Raw genomic sequence first — 14,776 nt, 5'->3', positions numbered from 1 at the left:
AAAAAGTTGGTTAAGTATCTTTATCATCGCTACATAAAGGACACTGTTTGACTCGCTGAGTTTCTCCAGCATTGCGTTTTTACCTCAACCATGGTGTCTGCAGATTTTCATGTTTTATTCCTGCCAAATTAAAAGAATCCCTTCTGCCTGCAAAAGCCCTGTTCCCCCCTTTCCTGGCCTGATCATGTCTGCCTCAATCCCTCTTAAATATTGCTATTGTACCTGCTTCCCCCACTACCTTTGTTTTCCACACACGTTCTGATCTGCTCATGGCCTTTAAACTCAAACCACCCCCGCCTCACCTTCATCCTGTGCCCTCTAATACTTGACATTTCCACTCTAGGGAAAAAAATTAACTGTCTTCCCTATCTATGCTTTTCATTCTTTTATAAACTTCTATTAGGTTTTCTATAAAGAGAAAACATTCAAATTTGACCATCTTCTGCTTATACCCTAATACTCTTTAATCCTTGGCCAACTTCTTCTGAAACCCTCTCCAAAGCCTTCACTTCCTTCTTGCTGTAATGTCCCCCAGAGAGGGTCAATGTGTGGGACCATCCCCCAGTGAGGGTCAATGTGTGGGACCATCCCCCAGTGAGGATCAATGTGTGTGGGACCAATCCCCCAGTGAGGCTCAGTGTATGTGGGACCCCTCCCCAGTGAAGGTTAGTGTGTGGGACCAAACCCCAGTGAGAACTATACATATACTCCACATGTACCCAAACCAAAGATTTATATGGCTGCCACTTGACCCTTGACCTTTACACTCAGTGTCCCAACCTGAAATCAAGAGTGCCATCTGCCTTCTTCACCACCCTATCTACTTGTGTTAGCATGTTCAAAGTGATGGACTTGCACCCCCAACATTTCTCTACACATCATTGCTCCTTCACATCCTACCATCTACTGTACACTTGGCCCTTGCATCTGACCTCCTAAAGTTCAGCAGATCACACCGGTCCAGATTAAACTCCATCTGCTTTTTTTCTGGCTGCATTTCTGACTGATCTATCTCCTGCTGTATTCTTTCACAACAGTACTTGCTGTCTGTCCCTAATGAGCCCATGCTTTTCCAAATGTGAATAAATACTATTCCTTATAACCTCTCCAGTAGCTTCCCTTGCAGCAGCAATAATTTCCCCATTTTACAAACTGACGCAAGGCTCACCACTGTTTCATTTATGGCTCATCCCTTTTCCCCTTCATTGGCCAGACTCCAGTACTTGCCTGAGGCTAGCGAGGATGCAAAGATGTATGTCAAAGCCCTAGCCATTTCCTATCCTGCTTCTCAATAACCTGGAATAGATCCCATCAGGCCCTGGGACCATAATGTTCTTTGAGTGGCCTAACACCTCCTCTTGATATCAAGAGGATTAGCATACCCCAAACTTGATCTCACTATTTTCAAGACCTTCTCCTTGGTGAATACCCTTGCAAAGTGTCATTTAGTACCTCACCCAGACATGAATCCCCTTCTTTGTCCTTGAGTAGTTCCAATCTCTTCACAATTATCCTCTTGTTTTTTAATGCGCATATAAAACACCTTGGGAATTGCTTTTAATCCTATTTAGCAAGGATATTTCCTGCCCCCTTTTGTCCCTTCTGATTCCCAGTGTGAGAACTTCCTTGTTTTCTGTATATCCCTTCAGGTCCCAGTCCAATTTCAGCTTCCCAAGCCTTACATCTGATTCCTTTTTCTTTTTGACATCTCTCATCATCCAAAGTTCCTGAATTTTGCTATCCTTGTCTGTCCCCTCACTGGAGCATGCTGGTCCTGAAGTCTGACATCAACTGCTCCCAACCTACTCTCCCCATTTTTTGCTTAGTACAGTTGTCATGACCATTTGCCAATTTAGATCTAGACTTGCGCTTATCCATTACCTTGTGGTGGAACATACAAGTCGCAGGAATTAGAATCAGAGAGCAAGCAGGGGTAGAAATGATCAGTAAGTGGTTTTATCAAGACCAGAGAGAAGGGGATGGTTGAAAGGGGAAATAAGCTGGGAGAGGGGCCCAGAGAGGGAGAAACGAAGTACAGGAGAGGGTAAAGAAGAGATGGAGACAGTGGGATCAGATGGGGCAATGCACAAACATCTGGAGAAACTCAGCAGGTCACACAGCATTCATAGGAAATAAAAGGCAGTCGGTTTCAGGTCTGAGCCTTTCCTTAGGAGTACCGAGAATTAGGCAGACGCCTGCATAAAAAGTGGAGAGTGGAGGAGGTGGGAAAAGGAAGGGGGAGGAGCATGGGTGAACAGGTCACTATGGATAACAGAGGGGAGCAGTGAGAATGATCCTCACAGAAGTCCCTTCGAAGAGAGGAGGAGAACGTCTTTATTAGGTATCCTGTGAGGAGACTTCACTGTGGAGCGGCACATGGCAGTGAATAAGGAAGTCTGCAAATGCTGTGGTCGTGTGCAGTACTCAAATGTCTGAAGAAACTCAGCAGGTCATGCAGCATCTATAGGAAGTAAAAGGCAGTCAGTATTTCAGGCCTGAGCCCATTGTCAGGGCCTGTTGAAAATCAGGCAGATGTCTGAATAAAAAGAATAGGATTACTTAAAATTAGAAAAGTGAGTGTTCATGCTGTTGGGTTTAAGGCTGTCCAGGAGGAAGATGGTGTGTTGTTCCTCAGGTTTTACGTTTGGACCCCTGACAATGGATGGGACTGAGGACAGGCATGGCACTGTAAGAATGGTTGGGGGAGTTGAAATGGTCGGCTAAAGGAAGCTCAGTTTTGGGCTCGCAAGACAAGAGTGTAGGAGTTCAGAGAAGTGGCCATTCAATCTGCGTCTGGTCTCACTGGTGTAGAGGAGGCCACGCCAAACACAGTGGATCAGGTCAGACGATGTGCAGGGAAATCTAGAGGATCTGTGTGTGACCTTGGATGGAAGTGAGGGGGAGAGATGTAGGGACAAGTTTACACTTTCTACGGTTACAGTGGGAAGTGCCTCAGGTTAGAAGGGTGGGGAGGGAAGAACAGGGAGTCTCAGAGAGCCCTATCCCTGTGAAAACCAGATTGGATCGAGAGGAGAAGTTGTGGCTGGTAATGGGATGGTGCTGAAGTTGGCAGAAGTGAAGGAGGATAATGTGTTGGATGTGGAGGCAGGTGAGGTGGACAGTGAGGATCAGAGGTTTTGCCTGGGGAAGATGGGAAGATAGAAGTAGAAGAAATAGAGGAGATATGGGTGCAGGCTTCAACAGTGACAGGAAGGGGCATAGGCGTTTATTAAAGAGAGGACATTTTGGATCAGTTATCCCAGTGTAGTGTGTGTCAAAAGAACCAAAGACTTGTTGATCCAAACCAAGGCTTTTATTAACTAAAAGACTGGAGCATATCACAAGTAGGTTGACCAGTCCAGAATGACCTGGTCTGGCTAAGAGCAATCCTTTAAGACCTCCCAGTAGGTGTGGCTACACTCTCAGCCAATCACAGTCATCCTACACTACCATCTGTATATATACACATTGGTGATAGAATCTGTACTATCACACCCAGGATGAGGCTTTCAACTCCATACATCTCCCGCATCCTTCACCTCCACCCAGGGGTTAGATTAGATTGGTCAATCATCCTTATTGGGGATGAGGTGTATTCTGCTACTCCAGGTTACTAACAGCTGTGGAGATGGGATTTGCTGTTGAGCTTAGCACTGTTAGTCCACACATTGGTCCTGAAACTTTTTCTTGTCTCCCCCAGTGTGAATATAACCCAGCAAATGCAGAATCTCCACCTCTCTAACTCTAGCAAAGGCTGCGGCCCAGCCTCTCCAAATGCAGCCAAGCGCCTCTATCGCAATCTCTCCAACAAGTTGAAGGGGAGCCACTCGTCCTTTGATGAAGTGTGCCAGAGTGGCAAGAGAGAGCAGCTGAGGCTGTCATCGCTGGTGAGTCAGCGGGTATGCATGCTGGCGGCCTGGGTGCACACAACAGGAGGGTCGTGATCACGGGGAAGAGAAAACAGTGCTGGATCATGGCCCTGGGAAAAGTAATTGGCCCATAAGCACAGGTGTCATACACCCCACACACTGACAGGAACACAGACACATCTTTGCTGCTGGTGTCTAATGTGCAGGCACAGTCACTTGAGTCACAAGATGCTGTATCCCTGAGGTCCTACTGTTGCACCAAGAAAATTTACTCAAGCAACCATCAATTCTTTTTTTTTTAAAACTTTATTTAAGATTTTATAACATGAATAAAATAGAAAGTTACAGTAAAAAGATTAAATGTAAGATAATAAAAATTACAATACTACATTGGCAGACTAAATAAATTAAACCCCCCCCCAATAATTAGTACACATTAATGACCTAGCTTAAAGTTAGTCTAACCCCCCCCCAAAATAAAGAGTGAAAGAGTGAAGAGTTAATAAAATGAACAATATTATATAAAAAAAAGCCCACTTACACAAACAAAAAGATAAAACGTAACAAATAAAGATACTAACAACAAAAAAAATTATCAATACTAAAATATCAAACTTAAAAACATATTTAAATCAAACTTAAATGCATATATTCAGCAAACGGAGCCCACTTCAACCTATAAAAGGACATCCTATCCTGAACTGAAAAAGATATCCTTTCCATAGTCAAACAGAACTTCATCTCCAAATACCACCTATCTAAAGTTAATATATTTCTATCTTTCCAAGTAAGTGCTATACATTTCTTGGCCACAGCTAAAGCTAAATAAATAAAAGAAATCTGATAATCTTGTAGGCCCAAATCAATTAATGATTGCATATTCCCTAATAAAAATATACCAGGATCTAATACAAGACAAATATTATATAAACTATTAAATATAGATTGAATACCCTTCCAAAACTGTTGCAGTCGATCACAAAGCCAGCCAGAAATTCCAGAGACTCACTGTCCTCTGAGAGAAAAATTCCTGCACCCACCCTGTGACTCACCCTCAACATTTGTTTCATTAAGATCACTTTCTTTACTCAACATGATCAAGCTCCTGGCAGAGGAGAACGGTTGGAGTTGTGGAGATGGACTCAGTGAGTCTACTCCAGTGGCAACAGACTTTCAGGCAACAGGAGAATTAAGAGTGGGGAGTGTACCTCGAACATTATGAACAGTACCTACCAAAAAAATAACTAAACCCTCCCTACCTTGTAACCCTCTATTTTTCTTTCATTAATGTGCCTGTCTAAGAGTCTCTTAAACGTCCCTATTGTTCCAGTTTCCACCACCACCCCTGGCAAGGCATTCCAGGCACCCATAACTCCATGTGTAAAAAAAAAACTTCCTCCTGATGTTCCCCCTAAACTTCCCTCCCTTCACTTTGTACTCATGTCCTCTGGTGTTTGCTCTTCCAGACTGGGAAAAAGATGCTGGCTGTCAACCTTAACTACACCTCTCATAATTTTGTAAACCTCGATTAAGTCCCCTCTCATTCTTCTTCGCCCCAAAAAAGATAAGTCCCAGCTCTGCTAACCTTGCTTATCAAGACATTTTCTAATCCAGGGATCATCCTGGTAAATCTCCTCTTCACGCTCTCCATATCTCCATGGAGATGAGGCCAAGACTGGATCTCACTGAGCAATGGGCCTGGTTTGAGGGGCTGACTGCTGTTGCCATCTTGTGTGTTTGTGTCTGTAGATGAACTGTTGCATGGCGAAGCAGAGAGGGCTTGGCTCAAGGAAGTCTCGGTCACCACAGCTGAAGATCTCAGCGTTCCGACTGATTTTTCTGACCTCTCTCCTGCAGAATCTGCAGTGTAATGAGGCGCTCTTCAAGGCAGTTGAGCAGCAGGATTTGGCGGGTGTGCAGCAGCTGCTTCGCCAGCACAGTCTGGATGAGCTGGATCTCAACAGTCCCAATAGCGAGGGGCTGATGCCGCTGGACATCGCAGTCATGACCAACGATGTGCCGATGGCTTGCAGCCTCCTGCAAGCAGGTGCCGTGGAGAGTCCTCACTGTGAGTTCCCTGCACTAGCCCTGTCTTCCTGGCCACTTACCTTGCAGTGAGTGGATGGGGAGTGTTGTGTGGGAAGGGAAAAGTTCAGTGACTTTAAAGAATAGTGGCTGAATGCAGAAATTATCTTTATTGAAACACACGCAAAGGGATCGCAACAGGAATAACGCTTGCAAGTATTCTCAATCACACAACACAGTGCAGCCTGTCACATCGGACTTAACACTAACATACTAGCAATTGCTGACACTCTTACAAGGACAGTACAACCCAGTCACATCAAGATTCAATTTACTGTCATTGTAATAAAACAGTGTCATATTACATGAAATTGCTCTTGTCTGCTGTAAGACTGACAGATTCGCCATTGGCAGAAATTGCCTGAGGTGCTTCTTACAGTCAAAGGAAGAGAAGCAAAGGAGAGTCCCTGCAGATACATCGATGGTCCTTAGATTTGCCTCCAGCGCTTCCGCTGCTTCCACAACCACAGGGACTAGTCCAAACCATTGGCAGCCTGAGCTCCAGATCCAAATCTCTGTCATGGTCAGGAACCCCTCAGTGCTTTCAACACCCTCTCACATCAGGGATCTGATACCTGGTACACCTTCAACCCGTTTTGAGCCAGTCTCCAGGATTCTGCAGCCTACTGACTAGTCTTCCGAGAGCAGACCAGAAGCCCGTAGCCTCCTTAGGTTCCTCATCTCGAGTTGCCTGAAGCCCACCGCATCTGTGAGTCTTTCAGCTGCTGAGCCCTCTCACCGTCCTGTGGGTCGTCTCCTCTGCTTTTCCTCAGAGGAGTTTCTCCCTATTTCCTGGTGCCCTGCACCAATCCTCCACTCCCCGTGGAGTCTGCAACCCCTCGTTACTGCTGCTGATCGTAGGCACCACCATCTTGAGTGCAGACCCCGCTCCTTTAATGGGCCGTTCAAAGCTTGTGGGGAGCTGACGGCAGTTGATTAGGCGTTTGGACCCCACAGGATCGCTGTATCTCTGCTCCCTGCGGGTCTGTGCCAGTGGCAGCACTGCTGTTACAGTGGCTCCAGCAGTGCCACCATTTTCAATGACAATCAGACTTAACACTACCGATACTAGCAACTGCTTACTTTCATAGGCACAATACAATGCAGTCACATCAGACTTAATACTACCGATTCTGTATACAGATTTATCACAACCAAGGATTACAATACACTACCCGCTGTTCCTTGTCTAACGTGGGCATGGTTCAGATGCTATCTACAGTACACAGCAGTCCCAATCCCTATATTGTGCACAACTTACCAATGACTCCTCCAGTGATGTCCACATCAGGGTTCATCTCAAGGCCAAAGAGCAAGAGCTACTGCACATATAACCATATAATGGTGGACTTTATAGTACAGTAAGATGGAGAGTCAAGCCCAGGTAATCACCAGGTGTTTAAAGGGGCCATTGGTCAGGTGTGCATGAATGGGTGGGCAGAGTTCAACCTTAAATGGTAGGTGATGCAACTTCCGACTAGGTTCTAGAGAGGTCAGTGACCCTTCACAATCCGCATTCCTACCAGGTTCCAGTTGGAGAGGTCACATGACCCTCCACAATCCACACTACAGGAGGTTCAGAACGGAACCATTTTTACTGAGAGCACGACTTTGTGCTTAACTGATGTGACAGAGTACATAGATATGTTTTTGGGAGATAAATTGGGGCAGGTTTCTTTTAGTGTAGGTCACATACAAACACTTTAAAATACATCTTATTTAAAATACTGGAGCACTGCTCAAGCTAGACATGTCAGGGCCAACAGCTTTTGCCCAAGAGACCTCACTAATGGATTGTTGTTTACAAAAAGGCAACAGATGAAAGCTTGTCGGACCTGCAGATTGTCTGGAGGAAAACTTGCTGATCTAAGAGGATCATGTGGTTTTGCAAGCTGAAAGAGAAAACAGGCTTTTTTCTCTGAGACAAGGAGAGAGACACACACAGAGATCAGTTTTGCAGTCCTTTAGTCGGCAGCAGCAACTGGAACTAGAACAGGACAAGCTTGTGGAAAATGCCATTTGGAAGATGGGTTGTGAGTGCTTAGTTCAGCCTGGTCAAAGCCCTTGTGGTTCATGCAAGAAGAGAGGACTGGCTGTCTAATGTTTCACTTGAAGTAAGAGAAACAAACAGGAAATCTGTAGTGACCTGAAAGAAAGAGGTTATCGTCTGGAGAACCCTGAGGGGGCAAGTTTCTTTGGCAACACACTGAAGTGGCTGATTAAAAAGGAATCTGTTGTGGGTGTCAGCGTACAACGAATCTCTCTCTGAAAACTGACAAGAACCTTCCTGAGCAGTAACCATTTACCTTTCAAGCACCAAAGCCTGGTGAACTTTAGAAAGAGTTTTGACCAAGCTGAACGAAGCACTCGCAATCCATCTTTTAAATGGGGTTTTCCGCAAGCTTTTGCAAAAGCTGTTGGCCCCAACATGTCTAGCATGAACAGAGCTCCACTATTTTAAATAAGATCTGTTTTATGTGACCACACTAAAAAACCTTGCTCCAATTTATCTCCCAAAAACCTTTCTATATTCTGTCACACTGAGGAATAAAATAAAATCACAAATTTTGAATCTCTGAAACTGAAGCTGATCAGCCAGTTTATGTGGCAGGAGAGGCTCCCTCCACACCCACCACCTTACCCTCGCTGCCTGCTAATATTTCTGCTCAATGACTTCTTGTGTGAATGAACCAGTTGAAGGACTGGGTTTAAATCCAAGTCACTCCTCAGGAGGAGCAGGCAGTGGGGGCAAGGAGGTAAGTGTGTGGAAGGAGTTGGTCCCTGCCCGAGTAACAGCCCCTGTTTGTCTTGTTCCAGTTATGACACTGGAGAGCAGAGCCTCACACCTGACCAGCCTGTTGGAGGAGGCACGAGAGCGGGTGAGCGAGCTGACCTCACAGGTGCTAGGAGCGGAAGACAATGACAGCACAGACCATCAGAAGCAGCTGACGGCCTGGGAGTGGAGATACCGGCTGTATAAAAGGATGCAAACAGGCTTTGAGCTTGCAAGTAAGGGACAGTTGTCACATTTGTGGCCCGAAATGTGAAATTGATAGCACCATCAACACATGATTTACCCTTTGAACATCGGCGTGTATTTATTTCTCTGCTTCCATTATTCCACCATTCCGCCATACATCGCGCGCATGTCCTCTGACCTCTGGACAGGTTAATAGCTCAACCTCTATCTGCATACATCTCATGCATATTCATTATCATGACATCCCTCCTTTCACCGGAAATAAACTTTATATCTTTATGTGTCTTACCCTTTCAATCTAAGTGTATATCTTGTATGAATAACACTGAACATAATACATTGCTGTGTTTCTTTCTGTTTAAATGCAAACACTTTAACACTATCAATAGCATTTTTCTGCCTTCAAACCAACAAAAGCAACATCAAATTCCCTCTTCACAAAATGTAACGTAACCATGTTATAACCAAATGTAATATAATGGCTCAACATTTCTTCTGTAGTTATACTAATACAATGGGTCACCTCATATGCAAAATGTTAACGTTTAAAATTATACTTTTTTTTGGTTTTTTTTCCATTTAATACCAAATAGTCGACCAAAACAAAAATGCAATTCTTACAGCACTCATACATGTACTTTATGATGTATTTATCAAAATCACTGTCCAAATGTTCCCATTATCATTCCTCTTCCTGCATCAAAATACTTCTGATTGTTGGTTACGGATGTTCCAAAGTCAAACCACGTCAAGTATAAAATAATTTAAAACATTATAAAATAAATCTTCGACACACAGTTTTCTTTTTCTAATAACGCTAAACACAACAAAACAGCGATGATCCAGGTAATCATAGCACAACTTCGCAAAGGTCTCTTTCTCAGAGTTCGCGATGGTTTCCTTCCTGACATCCACATATACGCATTCACTGCGTGTTTCACAAGGGCAGCGTTCGGTGTACACCCTTTACATTATTTCTCATTTTTTTTAACAATCACCACACATTTCCACTTTTCCTTGGCGTGTATCATTACTGCGCTTCCACTGAATCAATGCACTTTTTTTTTCTTCATTGAAACTCATTCTAACTATCACAAACTTTCACTTTCATGATAATGCGGGCACGATTAGAAATATGGCACAAAATCTTCATATCGCTTAGGTGGTTTCCTGTCCCATCTCAGCCTTCCTGCAATGCTATTGTCGCTACTTGGTTGCTCACCCTCTGTGATAGTACAGATCTATCACCAATGTACATAGTGTATATAGTTACTGTATCTAGACTGTGCTTACATCGATTGGCTGAGAGCTAAGCCACACCTATTGTCTGGGCCTTAAAGGGTTGTGTCCCTAGCCAGGTCGGATCATTCCGGACTGGTCGGCCACCTGTGAAGAGCTCCGGTCTTTTGCTAATAATAGCCTTGGTTTGGATCAACAAGTCTTTGGTTCTTTCGACGAGCTCTACACCCTCAGCACCGGAAACACTTCTCACTACGGCCTCTGGTGTTTCTGGTACTCTGGCCACTTCATCGGGAAAACTGGTAACTACCTCTGAAACGTCGTCTGGTCCCTCAGGTTGAGCAACTCGTACTGGATTTCCAACCACTTCACTCGGTGCCGCTCTGGATTGGCACTTTTTGACACCAGATACGTTTCTTTTGTAAAGGACTCCAGCTTGAGACCTGACCGTCACCATACTGCCGCTTCTGGATACAACAGTGTAGGGTTGATGGTAATAAGGTGTGTCTAGCTTACCACCGCTCTCTTGCCTCACAAGAACATTATCTCCAGGCATGATGTCTGAGTACCTGGCCCCACGCCTCGAGTCTGCGTCCAGTTTTGCTGCCCCCTTCTTTTCAGCATCGTGGTCCCTCATCTCCTGGTCGTCCCTGATTTCCTTCAGTTCGGGCATTTTTGTGCGGATTTTCCTCCCAAAGAGTACTTCTGCTGGACTTTTTCCTGTGGTTTCATGAGGGGTTGCCCGATAGACAGCTACATAGGATAGCAATGCTTCTCTCCAGTTCTGATGAGCGATCTGTAGTCGTTTTTCAATGGACTGATTTTGTCTCTCTACTTCTCTGTTGGCTTGCGGCCATTTAGGAGTTACTTTGTGATGGTGGATGCCTGTGGTTCTCATATATTCAGCAAATGTCTCTGAGATGAACTGTGGACCATTGTCAGAGTATAGCGTAACAGGCAATCCATGTCTCGCGAAGATCTCTGCCAATGCTTGTATTGTTTTTTCAGTGGTCGTTGACTTCATCACAGAGTACTCATAGTATCTGCTGTAGTAGTCCACCACTACCATGATTGACTCACCAGTTGGTAAAGGTCTAAGAAAGTCAACAGCTATATCGATCCACGGTCCTGTCGGGAGTTGCGTATTCCGAATCGGCTCTGGGGGATTACTCCTACTTGTGAGTTGACACCCATGGCAGGTTTTGATGAATTTCTCTGTGTCTTTATCACAACCTGGCCACCATACTTTGCTCCTGAGGTTTTGCTTGGTACCAACAATACCTAGGTGTCCTTCATGAGCTAATGATACAATCTTCGGTCTCAACCTCTGTGGTATCACCAATCTACAACCCCTCAACACACACTGCCTGATGCAACAAAGTTCGTCTCTAATGGGAACATATGCCTTGTGAGTGCACTTGTCCCATTGTCCACTTTGGATACATTTTCTAACTTTCATGAGTTCTGGGTCATGTTCAGACTCTCTCTCGACTTCCTTCGTTGTCACAGCTCCTGGTGTTGACTGGATAGCTATGAAGCATACAAAGCTCTCTGCTTCTGTCCCCAGTTCTAACTTGGATTGTGGGCTTCCATCTTTCAACAATCTGGACAGCGGATCAGCAATGTTTGCTTCCCCAGCAATGTGGACTACTCTGTACTTGTACGGTTGGAGTCTGAGCACCCATCGTTCTATCCTGGCACACGGTTTGGATCTGGCGACGTAGATCACCTCCAATGGTTTATGGTCCGTGATGAGTTCAAATTCAATGCCATATAAATATGCATGGAATCTCTCGCAGGCCCATACAAGTCCGAGTGCTTCTTTCTCTATCTGAGAATATCTCCTTTCAACGTCTGTCAAAGATCTGCTGGCATAGGCAATGATTCTTGGTCCCTCATCATGCGTCTGGACCAACACGGCTCCTAAACCAACAGGGCTAGCTTCCGCTATGACTTTGGTTGGTGCATCCGGATCATAATACCCAAGAGTATCGGCATTCGTCAGACTTTGTTTCAGAGCTGTGAAAGCTTCCTTCTGTTCAGGGCCAAAATGGAATGGTACACCTTTCCTGGTTAGTTTCCTCTGTGGTTCTGCCAGTGTAGCAAAGTTAGGGATGAACTTTGCGCAATAATTGACCAATCCCAAGAAACTCCTCGTCTCCGTGGCATTCTGGGGTTCACGTGCATCGGCAATAGCTTTCACCTTGGCATTATCTGGGTTCAGTCCTTCCCATGTAAGCCTGTGTCCCATGAAGTCCATCTCTGAGACACTGAACTGGCACTTGTCTCCATTCACAGTAAGGCCTGCCCCCTGTAGTTTGGATAGCACAAGCTTCAACCGTCTGTCATGCTCTTCCTGTATAGCCGCATGGACTATGATGTCATCAGAAATGTTGGCAACTCCAGGAATGCCTTGAATCACTCGATGGATCTCGTACTGGTAGATCTCAGGAGCTGCATTGATGCCGAACGATAGCCACTTGTATCGGTACAATCCACAGTGAGTCACAAATGTTGTCACGTCCCTGGATTCTGGGTCCAGCTCTAGTTGATGATAGCCCCATTTTAAATCGATATTTGAGAACACCTGACTGGTTGTTAACTCCTGGAGTACTTCTTCTACTGTTGGTATGGGGTGTCGTTCTCGAATTATAGCTTCATTGGCCATCCTCATATCAACACACAGTCTCATGTCTCCATTTGGTTTGGGCACGATCACTACTAGGCTGACCCATTGTGTTGAATGTTCTACAGGTTCAATATGTCTTGCTCAATCAACTCTTTGATTTTGGCCTCGACTTTCCCACAAAGTCCAAATGGGGTTCTGCGCACTGGTTGCGCCTTGGGTTTGACCGTTTTGTCCACTGCTAGCTTTAGTTGTCGACCTTTCAGCTTTCCTACTCCCTGGAAAACTGCAGGGAATTCTTGCTTCATATCCTCGTATGACTGAACTGAATTGACACGAGCTCCAATATGAAGTATTGCCAGATCTTGCGCCATGCGTCTACTCAGCAATGGTTCTCCCCTCTCGTCTATGACAACAAACTCTGCTTCGGTGTGCTTGTCACCAGCTTCAACAGTCGCAGTGAAACATCCAATGGTCTGCAATGGCTTAGTTGCTGTGTATGGATACAGTTTCTTTGAACACTTCTTTGACGTACAAATTACCTTTTTTTTTCAATTTCTCCCATAAGTGTCGGTCAATTACATTACTGTCACTGCCTGAGTCTACAATGACCGGAACTGTCACACCACCAATTATCACTGGGACTTCCTCATGATGGTCATCATTCAATGTAAACTGATAGTATTTCTGCCCATCCTGGTTATCCAAATCAGCTGCCACATAATTGCATCCAACAGCCAGTTGTCGCAATCTCGTCACGTACTGGACGACCGTTTCCCCATCTTCCTGTTTTGTTTTGTGAAACAAATGGCATTGAAATTTGGCATTCGGTGTCACCACATAGTGTGCATTCAATGCATCTACAGCTTTCTGGTATTCCTCCTTCCTTCCGGTATGCGAAAGCGTCTTAAAAGTTTCCCGAACTGCAGGTCCTGCGGTGAAGAGAAGTAACGCCCTCCGCTGCGCTTTCTGCTCCGCCGTACTTTCATCGAGAAATAGGCCACGACTGTCGGCGTAAGCTTCAAACTCTTCAAGCCATGCCTTCCACTTCACGCTCACAGTGCTCGCATCGCCCGTCGGGTCTAAATGAGGAACACCGCGAAGTGCTAGAAATTCAGCTCCAGTGACTGCCATGATGAAACGTTCCAGCTCAAAGCCACAGATTCAAAATCCAAAATGTTTCTCCTTGTCGCCAATGTCACATTTGTGGCCCGAAATGTGAAATTGATAGCACCATCAACACATGATTTACCCGTTGAACATCGGCGTGTATTTATTTCTCTGCTTCCATGATTCCACCATTCCGTGCCTGCATACATCGCGCGCATGCCTTCTGACCTCCGGTCAGGTTAATAGCTCAACCTCTATCTGCATACATCTCATTCATATTCATTATCATGACAGCGGTGTCTATTTCATTTGCCTCCACTGAGGGAGTGCAGCCTTGAAATACACTGTGTGTGCTATCAGTTCCCTGGGACTGGGCAGGCTGCACCTAATGGGGGTTTATTTGTTCTATGTGTGGGGTGGATGATCGGTGCTCCTCTCTCTTTGGTTACTGCAGGAGTCCCAGAAGCTCCCACCAACGTCCGGCTGTTTGTAACCAGCAGTACTTCACTGATGGTAACCTTTCAGGAACCACTGAATGTTAATTCGGGTGTGGTCACCAGGTACAAAGGTATTTGCCTGCTCTCTCACCTGGCCACTCCCTCCCATGTAATACAAAAAGTTGTTGTGTGTGTGTGTGTGTGTGTGTGTGTGTGGTGTGTGTGTGTGTGAGTGAATGAGGTGGAAAGTGTACAGCAGTGAGTGTGGTGATGAGTGTGGATTGGTGAGTGTGTGCTGGGTGTGTATCACTAGGTGTTTAGGTGACTGTATCATGGTGGGTGTGTGGTGAGTGTGTGGTGGGTGTGTGTTGGTGAGTGTGGTGCTAAGTGTGTGTGCCAGTGAGTATGTGTGGCCGTGAGCATGTGGCAG

At 45.3% G+C, this 14,776-nt stretch overlaps 1 protein-coding gene across 1 annotated transcript in view; it reads left to right on the top strand.

Moving 5' to 3' along the window:
• The window catches only part of ankfn1a (ankyrin repeat and fibronectin type III domain containing 1a), a 65,121-nt gene that overhangs the window by 16,678 nt on the left and 33,667 nt on the right, over positions 1-14,776 (top strand). The window contains exons 2-5 of the mRNA XM_069929639.1: positions 3,701-3,887; positions 5,727-5,937; positions 8,772-8,963; positions 14,364-14,477. Of these exons, the coding sequence (XP_069785740.1) occupies positions 3,720-3,887; positions 5,727-5,937; positions 8,772-8,963; positions 14,364-14,477 (685 nt within the window). The 5' untranslated portion in view covers positions 3,701-3,719. The remainder of the gene's footprint in view (positions 1-3,700; positions 3,888-5,726; positions 5,938-8,771; positions 8,964-14,363; positions 14,478-14,776) is intronic.

This window comes from Narcine bancroftii, chromosome 3 (genome assembly GCF_036971445.1).
Source record: "Narcine bancroftii isolate sNarBan1 chromosome 3, sNarBan1.hap1, whole genome shotgun sequence".
Classification (NCBI taxonomy): Eukaryota; Metazoa; Chordata; class Chondrichthyes; order Torpediniformes; family Narcinidae; genus Narcine; species Narcine bancroftii.
Note: the sequence above shows the minus strand (reverse complement) of the source record. Positions and strands in the feature narration are given on the sequence as shown.